We start from the raw sequence: 19,545 nt of genomic DNA, 5'->3' as shown, positions 1-19,545 counted from the left end.
CAGTGATGCCATTGTCTGAATGGAGGTATCTCAAGGCCTTGCCAAACATTGGATTACATTGTAACGTGACTTCTAGAGGTGGTAGCTGTAGAAAAGCTACATATGCACATGAAGCTGCAAACAGAGGAAATGAGGGACTTCTCTGCTTTCTTGTCATGGTTTGGATTTACTTGTTTCTTGCTGTGAGCCTGGGACTGTTGTGAGCTGTGAATCCCATGGGGACATTTATATTAAGTCTAGGACCTCTGTCCTGCACTTCTGTGGCAAATGCCATTACACACGTCCTACTACTTTGTGCTCTGGTAATCAGGAAGGATGTTTTATGTTTAATATGTGCACCTTGGGCTGTATCCTCACTTGAATGTTCTTTGCAATCTCAGGCAAGTCTGCTTTCCCCACTGCCCGTGTTTCCCCACCTGGAAGGCAGAGCTAATGATACGTGTCTTCCATGTGCAACAGTCATTTCCCAGCTGCCTGCAGACAGATTTGAGAGCCCTATGGTTAAGGTGTATGGGAAAGGGCAGAGGTTTATTAACATTTGCATCAGGCCCCTGCTCAGGATGAGCCCTCTCTGTGCTCCAGATGGCAGGCAGAGACTCCTGTTACTAAAAAACAAGTGTTGTAAATATTCGTGTAGGCACAATGCCTTATTGTGATGGGTGACTTGGACAGGGGCTCTGTGGCTGAAGAGTGTGCAGGATGCTCAGCTGCCTGCAATTCAGTGGCCATCCTAGAACTGTGCTTGGGTGGCTGTGTGCCTCTTCTTGCCTGCTTTGGTGTTGCACTGGGATCTCAGTTTCCTTTCTCTTGCTCATGTCCTGCTGCCTGCAGGTGTGGGTTTGCAGCACCATGGTGGTCCCTCCTCTAGCCGCAGGACTTCCTCAACTGGGGCATCGTAATGGGGCTGTAACAGGAATGGAAGTGACCATGGCCTTCAACCTGGCAGTTCCCAGTGTTCTGATCACACACAAGAATACAGAAGGGGATCCATTCTCCTTCAGGCTGCTTACTAGATACAGGCTTTCATGACAAAAGAAAGCAGCCCATTAGTTGTGCTGGTGGAGGAAGTGTTAACTGTGGTATTTGGGACCTGTCTTTCTATTCGCAGTCCCCACTGGGACCAAATAGCCTGGGAGGAATTACCTCTTACTCTCACACATACGCACGTATGCCCTAGCCATGGGTTTAATTTCTCTGACATCTAATGCTCTTAACCTTCCTGGAACTAATCTACCTACTTCAAGTGAACTCTCCGTGAAAGTGTCCTTGTTTAAACTAGGCTACAGAGCTGTCATGGGTAGGAGTGGAGGTTGGGCGTGGGCAAAACTGAGAAGGAAGGACACATAGAGTCTGCCTGGGATCGTGTTGGTATGCCACTGGCTCTTAGGTAGGCTGGAGTCTGGCCCTGTATCTCTTTTTCCTCTTGCTGAACTCACTGAGGATGTAATTTTTGTCTTCTTCCTGATGGTGTTAAGTAACCCCAGGCTTATGTGACAGTTGGGTGCAGTTGGGTTGGATTTTTCTTCATAAATACCTTTGCTGCCCATCTGTTGGAGTTGGGGTATCTATGAAAAAAGAGGTCGTTAAAGCCCCATCTCGGGTGCTGTAGTCAGCTTGCTGGTACCAGGTAGCAGTGCATGGTGACTGGTGGCCACAGGAAATGTGCAGCAGCTCACAGCATGGCTGAAAGAGACTCTTCTTGGTGGCCCTTCCATGCAAATAAGGGCAGCGTTGCAAGGTGCTTTAAGGAGGTGTTTGTTTTACTGCAGCCATCACTTGTTTCTTTATCGGTATTCAGGGTTTTTCTGTGGAAGCAGATTTTCATTGTTGGCCTTCTCAGTGTCTCCAACAAACTGAATTGAGTCCACAAAGAGGGAATATGCAGGAGGGGTGGTAGGTGGACTATGGTTCCCTAGGAAAAGGGTACAGGATTTGAAGGGCAAGGAAGAGGGAGGTTAAACGTATGGATGGCTTTGCTGGGTACTCTTTCCTGGGCCGTCTCTCCAGATGTGTCAGTGGTGTGTGAGTGAACCAAGGATCTTAGGCTGTGCCCTGTTCCTACCTTCTAACCAGCTCTGCCCTGTGTGTTTCTCATTAGGAATGGATTGCCCACTGACAAACCAGCTGTCAGCGAAGATGTAAACATTTACCAGAAGTATATTGCCAGGTAGGCAAAACTCTTGACTTTCTTGGGGAGAGGGCTGGAAGAGGGTGGAATGGTGGTGGGAGAGATCAGGTCTTGTCCATCTGGATCAAGTGTTTAAACCAGTCGTTGGCACTTCCATTTCCCTCTGGCATCTGTACTTGCTCTGTTCTCCTGCCTGGGAGAGCAGTAGCTGTGAGAGGTGTACAAGCATGCCAAGAGCATGCTCAGCTCCCCAGAGCTGTTAGACTGTGACAAATAGTGGAAAAATGTTTCACTGCAGAAGCCGAGGATTTAAATGGGAGCACTGTCTCTTGACTGTTGTTCTTTCTGTCCATTGCTGCGCTGTCTCCAGCTTTTTTCTGCCTACCATGTCTGGTGCCTGCAAGAGGCAAGCAAAGAACATCTCGCCTTTGAGAGTCTAGGCTGGAGGAATTCACAAGTAACTCAGGGTTGGGCGGGTCTTAGCATGAGTGTGGGATGTTTATCCTAGAAAACTTTTCAGCTCATCTTTATGAGAAACCCTCACTGAATAAGGTGCAGACTAGGACACCTTATCACAGGTGTGGGCAGGCTTAGGTCAGGAATGAGCAATGCTGAGAGGGAGCCCAGGGCTGTTGTGGTGAGACAGAGTGAGTAACATCATGAGAGCCAAAGGGACAGAGGAGATTATTGCATAACACCTTCCTGTATTCATGGTGTAAAGGGTCTATCAGCCTTTGCCCCTGGCCTGTTGAATCCTCTGTCTGCATTGTGAGAAAGCTTACTGCAGAAGCCCCTGATGTACAGAAAGACACCAGTCAGGGAAGCAAGCAAGCACTTCTCTCCAGAGATAAAACTAAAGGGTTTGTTCCCACTGTGGGCACTTATTAACAAGAGGGGAGGGAAATACGTACTGTGCTTTCCCACCTTGCCAGATCCAGAGAGTCTGCCTGTGGGAGGCAGTCTGCAGCTAGGAAGGTCCAAGGGAGGATCTTGGCACATAGGCAGGGTGGGAACAGTGCTCTCCCTAGCTGGAGAGTGGATGAGAGGTGATTTCCTTTCCTCCCTTTTGCCCAAATCCCTGAGGTAGGAGGAGGGGACAAAAGACCACGTGGGAAGAGAGGACAGTTGCACCACCACACATGGTTCCTCAAGCAGCAGTGCCTCTAGTGCATTTGGCAACTGATAATCTCCTGGGAGAGCAGAGGACAGTTTAAGCCCATCTTTGCATGGAGCAGAAGGAGCAGCACCCTATTATTGCTGAAATTGCTGAGGTACGGCAGTGAGAGAGGAGATGCCACCCTTTCTGTCCCCAGGTTCCACCTTCAAGCACAGAATCATAGAATCATTAGGGTTGGAAAGGACCTTAAGATCATCTAGTTCCAACCCCACCCGCCCTGGGCAGGGAGCCTCATCCTAGACCATGTCACCCAAGGCTCTGTCCAGCCTGACCTTGAATGCTGCCAGGGATGGAACATTTACCACTGAACTTTGCCAGAGACCTACATAAACACTTCACCCACATCCACTTTCCACAGCACGTTGCAAGCCCCTTCCCCTGGGTCAGGCAGGTAACTGAGGGAGGCTTGTGAGATAGCTAAGGGCCACCACATCCTGCTTGAAAAGCTCCCCAAGCCGCCTGTTGGCAGCACAGCCACTTCCCTTCAATTTACACACCATTTTAAAAACAGTTTAAAGCTTTAAAATCAAGGGGTGGGGGGAGAAAGACACGGCACTCTGTGTCTGTACTGCATAATTAGCTTAATGAGTTTGCCAAAGCCACTGCCAAAAGCTGCCCAGGGATAATCCATTCTCTCACACAACAAAACAAAACCTCTTACTTAGCTAGTTTGGGTTGGGTTGTTTCCCTGCCCTCCCCCCCCCCCCCCCCCCCATATTTATAATTAAAAAAAAAAAGAGACCACAGAAAAAGTTATTATTATTATTATTATTATTAGTGCCTCAGCAGATGGTGCTTCTGGCAGCACTTGCTTAAATATTTATTTCTGTGTGGCTTTCCTCCCCCCTTGTCATTGGGGTGGGGTTTTTTTTTCTTCCTTCTTTCACATCATCGTTACAGGGTAATGAGTCTGTAAACACTCGAAGCATGCTGACTGCTTTATTTATTATTTTTATTGTTATTTATTTATCCACCCTTGCCAGATCAAGACTAGTTCTTTCTGCCCCCCCTCCCAAATTAAATAAATAGATATATAGAAGTGAACTGATTAAAGAAAAGGGGAGGGGGTGGTTCTGGTGAAAATGAATTTATGTGCCTGTACGGACGATTCAGGGGTTTGGTTTTGCATAACAGTGTGATTAAATGGCCTGTGAGCTTGTTTCAGGTGTATGTGTCTGTTCGTGTGCATGGAAATTGTGGGTACGTTGATGTAAATGAAGAGGGGTGTTAATGTACCTTTGAGTATGTGCATGTAAATGTGCGTGTGTATGCGTGGAAGTAAGTGTGTGGTGTGTAAGCTTTCCTGTTAGGAAAAAAGCTAAACAGATGCTGTGCTTTAAAAATTAATAGCTTTGAACTGTTTCAAGTGTCAGAAGAAACACAGGATAAATATAACCCTTTAGGAGCCTAACCTCACAGCCTGAAAGAGCAGAATATCCCCTTTGTGCTGTGTTTGCCACTTCCCTTCTTCCCCAAGCACATGGTTTGGTAGTGCACTTACCTCTCCGTTCCTGCGCTGTATACAGCACACACACCTTTCTGTGGCACGTGGAAGGGAGGGTAAGAGTTTGAAATGCTGGAGTGCTTGTTTAGTTGTTTGCTTTTAAAGCTGTGCCTGTGAGTTACTCCTGCTAGGATGCTTAAAGTAACTTATCCCATACTGTCGGATTTCTTCATTAGCTGGCCCTTCTTGCACTGCAGTTGGCATCTCTGGTAACGTTGTGTCCTCACTGATATTTTGACTGCTTTTCTACAAAGGTGTTTATATGTCAGCAAGGTCTTTATCTTCCTCTTGTTTCTGCCTGGCCCATGCTCCACAGTTCTCCAGGCCTTCCTAGCCCAGCCCTTTGCTCTCTCTTCCCCCACTCATCATTGGAATAGCGAGGAAGCTTTCGACAGAGCAATTTCTTTCCTTTAAAGATGCTGGTGGTGCTGCTGACATAAAGCCCTGGACCAGCAGGACCAGCTGGTTCAATCTGCTGCCGAGCTGTATGTACCTGGTTAATGGCACAGTGACTAAAGCTGCTGCCTGTGTCCTGTACCAACCTTACAGCAGCCCAGGCACTGAGCAGGAATCGCTTCCACTGCTTTCTGCTCCACACCTTTGTTTGTGCAGCCAGCCTTGCTGTTTGCCTTGTGGTTTGTTTCTTCTCCGCTGTTGAGGTTTGTTCTAGTTTCTCAATCACCTGTTCTGACGTGATCCTGATTTCCTGCAGTATTTCTTCTTCTTCCCCAGGGAAAGGCATGTCTGCTCCTGGCATCTGTCCCTGTCTCCCTTTGTGAATGCTGAGGCAAAGAAGTCATTTAATTTTTTAGCAATGTCTATCTTTTCTGTCAATTAAGTCCCCTTTCCATCTCCTAGAGGCCCTGCTGTCTCCACAGTTGACCTCCTCTTCTTTACTGTGCTTCAGAAATACTTTATTTAGTCCTGCTTTCCATCCCGACTTTCTCTGTCCTCTAGCTTAGTGTTACCTCACCTTATGATGATCCATAATATTCCCTGCTCCTGCCCCATTCCTTGATGGCCCCAGGACATGCTCACTCCCCTCATTTTTTCCTTTTTACCCGTTGCCCTTCCTTGTTTCTTTCCCATGCCCTTTATCATACGCACTCCTGCTGTGTTTAGCACTAAGTGACGGGAGGAACCTTTGAGGAACCTTTGAGCAGATGGTACTTTATCTTTGAATGTTTCCCCTCTGAGTCTGCTTCTCTCCGCTGCTTTTTCCCTTTCAAGCTCTTCAGTTCTTCCAGGGTCCTCTCAAATATACATCAGAGTTCATTGCACTGATTAGCCTGTTACTGGATCATCCCCTTTTGCCAGTTACTTGTGTGTCTGTCAGTCACTACATCCTATGTGCTGTCTGTATGTAGATATTAAATGGCAATTCTGCCTTTCTGGGGATTTTTCCACCCTGTGTGTTGGGAGCTTCCAGATCTTCTGGGTAGAATGCTTGGTGGTGACCTGCACAAATGGATTGGGTACATGTTGTTGGCTGTGGCTTTTTGTGTTCTCCTTTTAATGGCACTCAAGAGCAGACTGAAAAGCCCAGTTTTTGCACTGCACTTGTTTTTTGTTGTGAGCAATTCTGTATCCACATGGAAAATAAAGATTAGCAGGGCTGTTGTGCATGGGAGAAGATGCACTCACAGGGCTGAGATGCTCTGTCTGTAATGCTTCCTTCTGCTCCTGTTGATCCATCTCACCTATCTTTCCATTGATCTGCCCATCTTGTTGAAAGTTCCTGTGCAATCTTGCCATGATCATCTTCTATCTGCATGGTTTAATCTAATCCACTGGTTTGCAATCTTCCTCTAAGGTGTGACACCATGCTGTGACTAGAAAAAAGAAAAAATAATCTTGAGACATAACTCATACAGTTGAATGCCTGAGCTTTTCTGAGGCATCTAAACTCACACAGGAGAATTTTAGAATTGTATGATATTGAGTTCAAGGAACCCTCCTTTTTTACTCTGCTCCAGGTAAGCAACTTAGATAATGGAGATAAATTTAAAAGGGAAAGACAGATTATGGAAGTACAAGACCTGAATAATCCTGTTCAAGATGCACCTCTAAATAGTGACAGCTAAGAAGAGGAAGGCTGAAGGGTTACTATCTCCTTGGAGGGGATAAAGGAGATGGGGTTTAATGCTGTAAACATGTGGAATGAAATCAGGAATGGGACTTAATTTATTTGTACCTTGTTTGCATGCACTACTCTCAGGACACTGTTTTATTCTCTTTCCCTTTTTTTCTTCTGTCCTCCTTTCATGTTTGCAGGTTCTCTGGCAGTCAGCACTGCGGACACATACACTGTGCATACCAGTATAGAGAACATTACCACTGCCTTGACCCTGAGTGCAACTACCAGGTAAAAGAATGGTAAAAAGTTATCAGCACAGCTACTTGAATGTAAAAGGATGCAACCTGGGGGAGATGTGTGTCTTCCTGTGCTTTTCTCCCCCATACACACATGTGCCTCTTCACTTTTCAAGGGCAAGATATATTTTGAATTTACTAGAACCCTAATTTGTTCCCATTTAACCCAATCTAACACCATTTAACCGAACTCAAACCACTATAAAGAAGAGCAGAATATAGATCAGCTCAAATCAGTGGGAACTACTCCAGATTTGTATCGGTGAAATTGTGCTGTGTTACAAATTGTGCCTGAAACTAGGGAATGCTGATCTGTTAAGTCTGTCTCTTTCCCTCCTGCTGCCTGAGTGACATTGTAGCAGCAGTATCTGCAGCAAAACACCCAATAAGACCAGCAGCAGCCTGGGATTTGTGGGGAAAGCATGGGGGCAGGAGTGTGTGGATGCTGTAATGACTGGGAGAACTGCCAGCATAGCCACATCAGGCCAGCCCCATCACGTGCTGTGTTTGTTTACCCTCTTCCCAGGTCTGGGAGTTTGACACTGCCATTTCTGTGGTCAGGCTGCGTGTGTCTAAGTGGGAATCCCAGAGCTTGCCTCTGCTGTGCATCAGACACAACTTCAGCCCTATCCCAGGAGACCTTTGGGTCTCAAAGGAATGAGTCTGACCACAGCATAGGAAGTTGATCTGGATCTGCTGAGCTTGACTGTGGGTTTCTATTGATTAAAGGAGAAGTTTGTCCCTGGGATGAATGTAGTGGTCCTCCTAGCCCAGCATTTGGTAATTGAGATGAGTTTGTCCCAACCATGAGATGGATATCTCTGCACCAGAAAGAAACACAAAGGATGGAAAGACAGAAAAACCTATTATTATGATTGGCCTCATGATTATTTCCTAAGGAGTCTGGAAGCTGCTTGCAAAGGAGCTGTCTGGTCTCGCAGGGAATAAGGATTTAGGCTGCTTTTTAAAATGCAAATTATTTTATGGCTGAGATATATTTTAGAATAAGTAACGCTCTGTAATAAGTGGGCACAAATTAAGGGTGATTGGCAATAGCAATCCTGGATGTACGCCCTGGGAAATCAGACCTCCAGCCTCCAAGGGATTCCTGTTGAAATCTATATCCGTATATTCCCGTGCCAATACCAACAAGATTGATCAGGATTGATATTATAGGAGGAAAGAGTAGAAGCGATAATCATTTGTTTCCTATGAGGGAGACTAGAAAAGTTGTTAAACATTAGAATACAGGCCTTTTCAATTACTCCTCAAAATAAATGGATATTGATTTCTTTAAAAAAAACACCAGATTTACTTTCCCACCTTCACTGTTAAATATTGATGTCTGTGGGAAATAGAAATGAAAAGCTTCATTTTAAAGGCACTTAGCCTGCTCTGGCAGTGGGGTGCCCCTTCATTACTTCAAGCAGGTAGAGGATGAAAAGGATATTCTGGTCATACGGATTTAATCTCTGATCTCTGCTGCCATCTTTTTCTTTGACTGGAAGAAACTTCTATGTCCTTGTGTTCCTAATAAAGCCATCCTACCTTGTAGGGGAGGCAGGAGACTTAGAGTGGGAAGATACTGTAGAAGAAGCAGAGTGGTTTTCCCAGTTTGTAGTCTGACATGAATGTGGCAGCCAGTGTCTTGCTAACCACTACAGTGAGTGATTTGGAAGCTTGGATTACTCTCCTGTAGGCTGCTTAGTTCACTGGTTTGCTTTCTAACTATAGCAGTTCTTGAGATAGTAGCAGCTAAAATTATGTTAGAAGAATTGCAGTCTTAAAGCTGCAGGGAGCATGTTCAGGACATCACCCCAATGTCATGTTTAAAGCTTTTCACATGTATATACTTTACCAAGAAGATACATACACACAGTTCCTCTTTAATCTGACTCTCTTGGGGTGATTACTGCTGAGCTTTAAACTCCTTATACGTTAAGTTTATTAACAACAACAACAAAACTCACTCTGCCCCTAGGATTACTCACCCACTGCCATCACGTGTGCCTCACTGTCTGTCTCTGTATCTCTCCAGAGATTCACTAGTAAACAGGATGTGATTCGGCATTACAACATGCACAAGAAACGAGATAATTCCCTCCAGCACGGCTTCATGCGCTTCAGCCCCTTGGATGACTGTAGCGTGTACTATCATGGCTGCCACCTGAATGGGAAAAGCACACACTACCACTGCATGCAGGTAACTGCTGGGTGGGGACTAGATGATAGCACACGAGGCAAATGAAGAGCCATGGTTTGAGCTATGTCCTTTTTGGGGTGGACTGAAAGGATTCTTGAGTTCTGGCAGCCCGATGCCTCATATTAGACAGCAAGAGGGTGTCCTGAGGTGATGGGTGGCATGCATAGCCTCTCTTGTTCACTTCTCAATCAGGCATCCCTTTGAAGAGTCTGTGCCCTATCCTCATTGCACTTTCTCTGCCCAGCTTTGGGAAGGGTGAAGGGAGGCACCATGCTCTGTTTTTAAAGCCTTGTGCACGCAGTGAAGCAAAACAGGTCTCAAGGTTTTCTCACGGTCTTGGACTTCACTAGTTCAAACAAGTCCTGTTCTCTGAGATTCAGGACCTCTCTGCAATGCACACTGCTGAAATCTGATCTGTCACTCCCTTGAAATCAGACTTTTCTGTGACACATCTGCCCTTTAACATTCCCTGGGTCTGCCCTGGGTTACATTCCTCCATAATCAATTTCTAAAGTAATTAAACTTTAATGTCACATATCTAGACTTAACACCCCTGGTTCTCCGTCTCCTTCTTCAGTGGTACTTGTCTATGGTGTAGGCTGGGATGTTGTTTCAAGAGCCAGCCAGGCTTCAACGGCAGAGCTGGAGTTGCTGCATAAATGTAACTGTGATGCCTTTAACTGTTTTTAGACACAGACGCACCAGATTGTTTGGATCTTTCCCTGATTGTTCTTCACATTAGTGGTTTGATATGTACTTGTTTCATTAGGATTGGGGCCTAAACAACTGCCATGAGAACGTACTGTGGTTACAAACAATAATCAGGCAAACCTTGGTGAAAGCTTTTCTGTCCTGAAAAACTCAGGTCTTGCTTCCCACCCTATCCCAACAGTTTAAGACCCCAGTTTAAGTCAGAAGGCCTTAATCACATGCTTAAATAGTTTGCTGGGATAGACTTCAGCATATGTTTAACTTGAAGTCAGGTAAGCTTTCTGAAGTCAATGGGGCTTAAGCACATACTTAAATGTTAGGCATGCACTCAAGTACTGTCCTGAATAGGGGTTGGTTTAAGCATGTGCTTACAACATTTGATAAATTGGGAACTTCATGTGCCTTTCTCTTGAGGACATTTTCTGCTGTGCTTCCATATTATTGATTGTTTAGTTCCTTCAACTGAGCAGGATGGGATTTGTTGAATTATATTTTTTAGAGTACAAGGAATGTTTCACAGGTTTAAGTCACTCTGAGTTCAAATCGAGACCCTAATTTCCACCACTATATATGGCTAATTCCATCCTGTGCCCACTGCCTTCCTGTAAAATAATGCCCATGTAAGCAGTGTCTTACAGGAAAGGTGTCTGAATATAAACTCCCAATTAAAGAAAATACTGCTTAAATGGCAGAATTTGTGCCATCCATCTCATGGGCTTCTTTTTTTTTCTTTATGTCCATAATTGGTGTGGATAAAATTCAGTTAGTTGTTTATATGAGCTGACATTTTTTTTAGGCTTTAGCACCAAGAGCTGCGTTGCAAATTATTCCTAAGGAGGTTTTTGTTTAATTCTTTTTTTTAATGCCATACAGGGTCTGTCTTTTTTCAAGGTGTCAGTGCAGAGAGAGAGGCTCTTTTATATTGGAAATAGCTGGAGATCCTTGTTATTTTTTTCTTTTCCTGGGTATTTGTCACGGGGTTTGTTATTGCCTGTTTGAATCAACCTGGGCTGAACTAAGAGGTGCTGTTTTTGTTCTCTTCACTTCTGAGATGGTGCAGGCATTGGCACACGTTGTGCTAGAGAAGAAGAGGGAAAAAAAATCCTCCCTCAGCAGGGCTTGAGGACGTTTTCAGATTCCAGGGTGTTTTTACTCAATATGGCAAAGTTGCCCGCTTTGCCCAGAGGAAGGCAGGTTTTCAGCATTCCCTCCTTGTCACACCATTCCCACTTGCTGCACGAGTTTCAAATTATTGGAGTGGTACTGTTGAACAGTGACGGGGGAGAAAAGGCTCTGGTTTGCTAAGGTCAGCTGAACAGAGGGTTTATGCTTGGCTAGAATGAAACCCGTATATGACAAGCTCAGAAAGATTTGCCTCATGTTGCAGTGCCCTGCCTTACCTCCCAGAAGGACTAGAAATAAATAACTCATTCCCAGTCAACTTTGTATTCCCCAGATAGGTGAATCTCCTCTATTTCATTCCATGTTGCTCCATGATAACAAAAAGTAATGGCATATGTCCGTGTTCCTTTCTCCTTAAGAGCAGGAGCCCTGTTTACTGCCTCCCTAAGCAGGCCTGATTATCTGTAGCTGGTCTTTTATCCCTTTGCATCTTCCTCTTTTTCTCTTACTGTTTCATGCCCAGAGAGTTGTTTTATTTATTTATTTATTTCACAACTGCTCTATCAGTCTTTAGATTGGGGATTAAAGAGATGACTTAATACTCCTAGGACAAGTGCACAAATGGAACTATTAAATGTATGTGTGGTGCTCATGTGTTTATTATTGCTGGTAATAATGATGGGCTATTACAATGCTGTGCTGATGACTCCCTGTTTTGGCCTGGGGTAGGTGGGTTGTAACAAGGTCTACACAAGCACCTCAGACGTGATGACCCATGAGAACTTTCACAAGAAGAACACACAGCTCATCAACGACGGGTTCCAGCGGTTCCGTGCCACGGAGGACTGTGGCACTGTGGAATGCCAGTTCTACGGGCAGAAAACCACTCACTTTCACTGCAGGTGAGACAGCAGGAAGGGCAGGAACCCTGCCTCAGAGTTGTGTGGTCTGTTTGCCACCTCCTGCCCGGTCATAAATTCAGGAGTAGACACAGGGACTTGATTTTCCCTGCCGTGACCTTCTCAGCACTGCTCTTGAGAGAACTCATGTTCCAGGGCAGATATGATTTCCAGGATCTTGTCACAGAGCACTTCGAGGGCACTAGTGTGATCTGAGGTGATCTGAGGAAAAGGGTACCCACTAGAAAACCACAGAATCATTTGGGAACTGTCACAGTGCTTTGCAGAGTTCAACTGAAGTAGGCCGTTAATACACTGCTAATGGTACATCCATGCTAGTGTTCTCTCCAGCCAACAGTCAGCCAGCTCATCCCTTTCAGGGCCAGACTGCCTTCTTGTACACAAATGCTCTTCTGTTGATTCCTCACAGGAAGAGTGGGAAAGCACAATTTGTACCTAAGTCCCCTGTAGCTGCTGTTTTGGTTGGAACTTTTAGTGGTGGGCGCCTACATCCCACAGTTACTGTGGGTGTTCCTCAGAGTGGAGCAAGCTTCCCAGGTCTCACATGGCAGCATTCTTGCTTGCCTGGGTGTCACAGGTTAAACCATGTAATGCTCCTCAGCCCTTTTGCTGTCAGGGCCATTATCCCATGCTGATCCTGGTCCTTATCCCAGAGGGAGGCAGGTGACAGCAGTTGTGGTCCTAGCATTGTGCTCCTAGCCCACACAGCCAACCATCCTCTCCTCCTCAATGCCCTTGCAGGCGACCTGGGTGTACATTCACCTTCAAGAACAAGTGTGACATTGAGAAGCACAAGAGCTACCACATCAAAGATGATGCCTATGCCAAGGATGGCTTCAAGAAGTTCTACAAATACGAGGAATGCAAGTATGAGGGCTGTGTCTACAGCAAGGCCACCAACCACTTCCACTGCATAAGGGCAGGCTGTGGCTTCACCTTCACCTCCACCAGCCAGATGACCTCCCATAAACGCAAACATGAGCGCCGGCACATCCGGAGCTCGGGAGTGCTGGGCCTGCCTGCCTCCCTCCTGGGGTCCAAGGATAATGAGCAAGAGGAGTCCAGTAATGATGACCTTATTGACTTCTCCGCTATGAGCTCGAAGAACTCCAGCCTGAGTGCCTCCCCCACCAGTCAACAGTCTTCCGTTTCTCTCATAGTCCCAGCTGCACCTTCCTCTGCTGCTGAGCTCGCTTCCTCACAGGCCAGCAAGTCTGCCAACAGCATGACACCAGCCACCAAGATCTCTGGCCTGCTCTCTCAGGCTCTTCCCAGCAATATACCCTTGGCCCTGGCACTCTCCAACTCAGCACTTCCTGGAACAGCTGGATCCTTCTTCCCTATCATCCCCAGTCGGGTCTCTACACCGCTTCCTGCCAGCTCAGCTAATCTGATGACTGCTGGTTCTTCTGGCACCAATCCAACATCATCTGCTTCTACAGATTCCTCATCCCAGGCCATATCAGGATCTGGTGAGCCAGCAGCTACTTCTTCTCCAGCTCCAGCAGCATCTATAATGGAAAGGATCTCTGCTAGCAAGGGATTAATCTCTCCTATGATGGCCAGGCTGGCAGCAGCTGCACTCAAGCCCTCTGTGGCACTTGAAGCAGGTGAGTCACGCTCATCAGTTGTGCTAGTGATGGGAGAAAGAGCAATGCCTGATGACTTGGAGAAGAGTGAATGAGAAGCCACTGTGTTGTCTGGGGGACAGGAGGTGGAGAGGAGGTAGTGGAGGAGCATAAATGTGAGAATAAATTTTGGTCATGTCCAGTTAGGCCTTGAAGAGAACAGTTTTGGCATGGTTTCCTGTGGAATCTGGCTATACCCACATGGCTGGAAGAGAAGCAGGAAATGCAGCTTTGCCCACAATACAGTAGATTCTTACCAGATCTGAAGAGTGTTGCCATGTGTATTGCCTACTTTGCTATAGGCTGAAAATAGAGAGGCACCGTATTAAAAATGGAAATTAAGAATAAGCTTGGCCAGACCCTGCAGCCCTCTTCTGCAGACGGTGTTGAGTTTTAGCTGGGCCTAGTGGTGTTGATCCTGTAGCTCATTGCCAATTTCTGACCTGGGGGTTTGGTTCTGTGCTGCAGCTCTGGGTTTGGAGATGGTGTTGGTACATTCCACCAACTGGAGCTCTCTCCTGTTCAGTTCTTGCAAGCTGTGCTTCTCCTGAACTCAACAGGCAGTGCCACTGTGAGAGGGATAAAAGATGGGAATGAGAAGTCCCTGGGGCAACCCAGAGCTCTTCCTGCTGCCACCTGAACCTGGGGCAGGTCTTTGCCTGTGGCCAGCCATACTGGCAGGGATGTGGTGCTCCCTCAGAGAACTGGGTACCTCCACAATCTCCTGGTGAACATGGACAGCTCATGGTGGGCAGTGCAGGGGAGGCTCTCCCTGGCAGCACCCTACAGCATTGGGCTGCCCCAGAACCTCCTTCCCTGCTGGCCCACGGGGATGTGAGTGCTGACAATGTCCCCTTCGACCCGGGAGCAAACGAGGGAGTAGGACGAAGTGATCTGATTAAAAGAGGGAGGGGAATTTTCACATACTTTTAAAATTATTATTTGAAAAATGGTTTCCTAAAGCAGAGAAAGGTCATTGAGGGAACTATTTTCCTTTATTTTTTAATAAAATGCCACTTGCTGTCTGAGCAGCAGCTCGCCGTCAGCTGTACTGCCGGAGGGGAAATTAATATTTTAGTCACTTGGGGATTGTGGAAAAAAGCTCTGCAGACATGTTCCTGTCAGCAACTTTTTTTCCCTCCTTTTTTCTTCGCTGTTCTTCCTAATTTTTTTCCCTTTAATTTGTTCTCCCCCCTTTCCTCTTTCTTTCTCTTCCTTTAATTTGAATTCTTCTTCCATGGGCTCAGCACTAAACCTCCTCCCCAAAAAGAAGAACTCCCCCCCTTGTTGTGAGGACACTGTGCTGGCGGTGGCTTGAGCCAGGCCCTTTGGCTGTCACCTCCGATAGCCCCGACGGGCAGATGCTCCTGCTGGGCAGGCGCAGTGGCCACCGCTGTCGCTACGGCAACGCTGGGATTGGGGACGGGAAAGGGGGCTTGAGTAGCAGTCGAGAGCTGCCACATTGCCTCAGCATTAACAGAGTCTTTAATAAACGCTTAAGAGGCAGCCCCGCAAATTAGTTATGACAGTTTGTGCAGAGAATCAGGTCTCCCCCACGCTCCTTCCGCCCTTCTCCTTTAAAGGGCCCATAGCCTGGACAACTTTGACATAATTTTGCAATAATTATCACTTGAAGAATTTCCACACTGGAGTGGACGTCAGAACCCATCATGTCAGCCTGGCAATAAACGCTGACCAGCAATCCCAGCACTTCCCCCCCCCCCCCCCCCCCCCCCCCGACTTTTTCTTTGCTTTTCCCATTTATGCACTGGTGCTAGTGATTTAGCTTCTTTATTTGCCGTTGTAACCTCATTTTAGACCTACCTTTGTCATTTAATTTTTGCATTTAATTTTGGTGTCTTTCTCAAGCAGGGAATGGACAACCAGCAGCTCCCGGACGGTTCAATCCAGTTCAGGTGAAGCAGGAACCTGTGGAGGCCATGGGATCATCATCTGCCACTAGTCAGGAGTCTTTGCAGGAGCACAGTTTGGACCTGAGTGTCAAGGATCACGGGTGAGGGTTGTGCGCAGGCATCCTTAGCACTTTCCAGCATCAAGCTCTAACAAGTTTCCATACCTATAATATGAGGGGATGCAAAAGGTTGATGAAAGGCAGTTTCACAGTGCTGAATTGGATGCACCCAGATTGGAGGCCAAGGAGGTTCTCTTTCCTCCCCTCAAGTGTGTATGTTCTTCAGACTCTCATTTGGGGCTCACAAACACCTCCTGACTTTTTGACAAGAGCCTCACCTCTTGTACTTCCCTCTGAAAAATGAGCCACTGGCAAAGGTTCCTTCACATAGGCATTCCTGCTGTTGTCATCAAGAGTTGATCAAAGGCTGCTCCAGTGCCATACTTCGGCACACTTCTAGCAGGAGCTTTGATTCAGGTCTAAGAGAGGCACCTGCCAGAGAAATTGGACATGCAAAACTACTGGGTGTCACTGACTTGGGTCTGGGTCTGGCCTGTGCTCGTCTCTAGTTATGCTGATGAATCTTTGCGCTTGCACGAAGGTGAATGCACCTAGCTCAGAGTGTGTCCCCAGCAACCCTGCTGAGAATAGGAGCATCTGGGGACTCTCCTGTGTGGAAAAACTGGAGAGGAACTGAGACTGGGGATAAGTGAGCTTGCTCCACTTTGACCTTTGTATACATTCTTTTCCATACTGTATTCAAATAAGCCTTGATTTGGGACCCCGGCACTTGCAGTAAACGACAAGTATTGCTGGTGTATGCCAGGGTTGTCTTTCAGCATGCTTAGCTGTGGCCATAAGGATTGTTGCCTTGCCTTTTCTGCTGCTAAGGGGGCTTGTGTCCCTGACAAGTGGCCTAGTTTTGGAAGTTCAGTGGGATGAAAGAGTAAAACATGGGGTGGGTTCTGAGTCAGCTGGTGAAAGTGTGGACACTGGAGGAGGAAGTCTGGCCTGTTCAATAGCTGAAAGAACTAAATTCTGCAGACTTGGGACCTTCTCTTTCTCTCCATCTTGGCTATCACAAGTAAAGGAGTCGGGGCAGCCCAAGGGAGGGTGGGCATCATTCTCTTCCTCCAGATGTAGCAGGTGAGGAGTGAGGCAACTTGAAGGGAGAAGGATTAATCTCGGTGCTCACAGTCCCTGTGCACATCTTAACTAAACCCTGTTGGTTTGTGTGTTCCAGTAATGAATCAAATGGCCACACAGTCTCGGCAAATTCATCTCTTTTATCCTCGCTTATGAATAAGGTAAGAGCCATCCATCAAATGCCTTTCATTCCCCCCACCACGAGAAATTAAAGCTGCGATAGCGGGGAGGGTGGGGGGGGAGATGCGTTTGTTTTTTAATGTTTTGCCTCTAATAAGATGAGTTTGTACCATTTAAATTTTGAGACCATTTTTCATCGGGTATAATTTCAGAGCCACTGCTTACGAATTAATTTAATGAACTGGCTGAAGAAATATATTGCAGCCTCTGACACCTTTTTTTTCCCCTTCATCCTTTCAAGACAGAGGAGGATCTGAAAGAGTAGTTTTTTAATTATTTTTTTCCCCCATTTTTATTTCCAGAACCTGGCAACCTCTCTCTCTCTTTTTATAGTCCCTCATTTGGTTTATTTACTTAAAACCATTTTCTTTCATTGGGGGAGGGGGAGGACAATCATTTGCGAACAAGAAGAAAAAAAACAGAAGTTTTGAACCAAAATCATCAATTCCTGTCTCTCTGTTGTGAATAATGGTGTCCAACAGAGCCCCTTCACCATGTTCTGGGATATTTATTTTAGATAATGCACCGTTTCTTTTTCCTTACTTTTCCCTTGAATTGTACATCATCTCAAATATATATTTCCCTTTCACATGATAAATTCTACTGTACCAAGATTAATTTTGCTGTTGTATACAACTGCTGTGGAGATGAGGGCAGCCTTTGAGCCATGCTTTAATATTCTACTGTGTGATGGGTTTTACAGGCATAACTGTTGCCATCCCCTTGGCTCTGGGCATTACATGTATCAAGGCCATGTAACCCTCAAGAGAGGCCAGAGTGACTTTGCCTAGTAGTCTCTTCCTCCTTTCTCTCTTATTTGATCACTCTTTTTTTCTCTGTGTTGTTTAATATCTGCATTTATCCTTATGTCACTGTTCTCGTCCACTGGCTTTCTGTTACAGTGGGGCGCTCTGTTATATTGGGGCTTTGATATTCCCTTTTAATTTCTTACCCATTTCTGCACATTGTCTCTTTAGAGATTCCAAATACACAGCTCCTCCTCTAGTGAGTAAATCTAGCTAGTAAATCTGCTGTCTGGGGTCCCAAGTCATTCTGAAGACCCCAGCTCAGGGAAAGCTCTCTTTCAATAACTACTTCACTTGAAAATCTCCAGGAGGACAGGAGATTGAAGTATATGCTTAGAAATAAGGGTTTGTTTGCGTGCAGCCCTGCATAGGATTCTTTATGTTGTGCAAAAGAAGTGTAGCGCAGGTACAAAACAAGAATCCTTCAGGTTTGTTCCTTTTTCAAAGGAGGAATGGGATTAACCGATGACATAAACCAGCAAAGAATAGAGCCCACTAATTCCAGGAGTCTATTCCAGCGCTAAGGACTGCAGAATCAAGCTCAGCATGCTCAGGAACACATCACACTTGCTTGTTCCTCTTGCTGCACGCAGTTTCTGTTTGTGGAGGAATCCTTCACAATTCATCTAGGAAAAAAAGCCCTTTACAGAAATTGAATGCCCAAGGAGCTCCAATGGAAACAGACAACCTGAATTTCTGACTCCAGCCGTAAAGAGCTGCAGTTTCCACACAGCAGCAGGGGCTTTACCTTCAGGGGGCATTAAGAGAGCCTCAAATAGCCAGGGTTCCTGTAGCCTATTGCTGTTTATTTAGGGGGCTGTCAGGCTTAATTAACTGGTATTTATAAAGGGCTTTGAGATCCTCAAGTGGGTGGAGTTTCTAATGCAAGTGTTGGGCCCCATCCTGCATTTTATTCATGCTGTGAAATTCACTGTTGTTCCTGGAGGTAACTGAGAGCACAACAAAGCAAGAAAGGGTCTGGGAAATCGTGTGTTTATTCAGAATGAAAGTTTTTCTCTAAATACGCTTGAATAACTTCTTTTTTCTATCCTGTACATCATACACCTGGACCTCAGAACCTTCTCTGTGTAGAACCTATTTGAAGCCTTTCACACAATGCAGGCTGTGAGTCCTGCTTTATGGAGGATATGTCCATTAGAACAAAGAGCAGTAATTCTGTTATTGAAGTTAGTAAGAATTTTCCAGGAACTTAAGTGGAGCCAGAATTTTTTCCCAGTTGAATGAGATTTCTCCCCCCCCACTCCCAAACATACCTGATAGTCACTTCAAAGAAGGAGACATCCTTGTGGCTGGGATAAGCTGACTAAATAAACAAGAGCTTAGTAGTTCCGTCACTAGCTCTGTGCTAAGAGACCAGCATTTTGTAGGAGCTCTACAGGGCTATTAATGTTGAAGCCTGCACACCTCTTCCATACTCAGACAGGGTATGTCTCTCTTCACCTCAGTTTACCCATGTATAAAATAGACAGGATGCTTCATAACTTCACACAAGAGCCATGAATATTAGATGGCCACTGGAGTACTTCATGATAGTTGGGTGGAGGATGTGCAAGAGTGAGGTGTTACTAAGTTTTGCTGATGCAGTTGAGGCAGTCTGCACAGACTTCTTGTCTTCTCTTAAATCTTTGAAGACACAGCTTCCCATGGGACAGTCTTGGGGGTATCCAGAGTGGCAGTGTCCACGGCTGCGTGCTGGGCTTGATGCAGTGTCTGT

At 46.0% G+C, this 19,545-nt stretch overlaps 1 protein-coding gene across 8 annotated transcripts in view; it reads left to right on the top strand.

Moving 5' to 3' along the window:
• CASZ1 (castor zinc finger 1) overlaps nucleotides 1-19,545 on the top strand; it is a 281,496-nt gene that overhangs the window by 242,247 nt on the left and 19,704 nt on the right. For all 8 annotated transcript variants that reach the window (XM_062604804.1, XM_062604795.1, XM_062604829.1 and 5 more), the window contains 7 exons: nucleotides 2,099-2,167; nucleotides 7,084-7,174; nucleotides 9,221-9,385; nucleotides 11,948-12,120; nucleotides 12,880-13,748; nucleotides 15,639-15,780; nucleotides 16,922-16,985. In XM_062604804.1, the coding sequence (XP_062460788.1) occupies nucleotides 2,099-2,167; nucleotides 7,084-7,174; nucleotides 9,221-9,385; nucleotides 11,948-12,120; nucleotides 12,880-13,748; nucleotides 15,639-15,780; nucleotides 16,922-16,985 (1,573 nt within the window). The remainder of the gene's footprint in view (nucleotides 1-2,098; nucleotides 2,168-7,083; nucleotides 7,175-9,220; nucleotides 9,386-11,947; nucleotides 12,121-12,879; nucleotides 13,749-15,638; nucleotides 15,781-16,921; nucleotides 16,986-19,545) is intronic.

The sequence above is a fragment of the Pezoporus occidentalis genome, unplaced genomic scaffold, assembly GCF_034315485.1.
Source record: "Pezoporus occidentalis ecotype Australia unplaced genomic scaffold, CSIRO_AGI_Poc_V1 ctg119, whole genome shotgun sequence".
NCBI lineage: Eukaryota > Metazoa > Chordata > Aves > Psittaciformes > Psittacidae > Pezoporus > Pezoporus occidentalis.
Note: the sequence above shows the minus strand (reverse complement) of the source record. Positions and strands in the feature narration are given on the sequence as shown.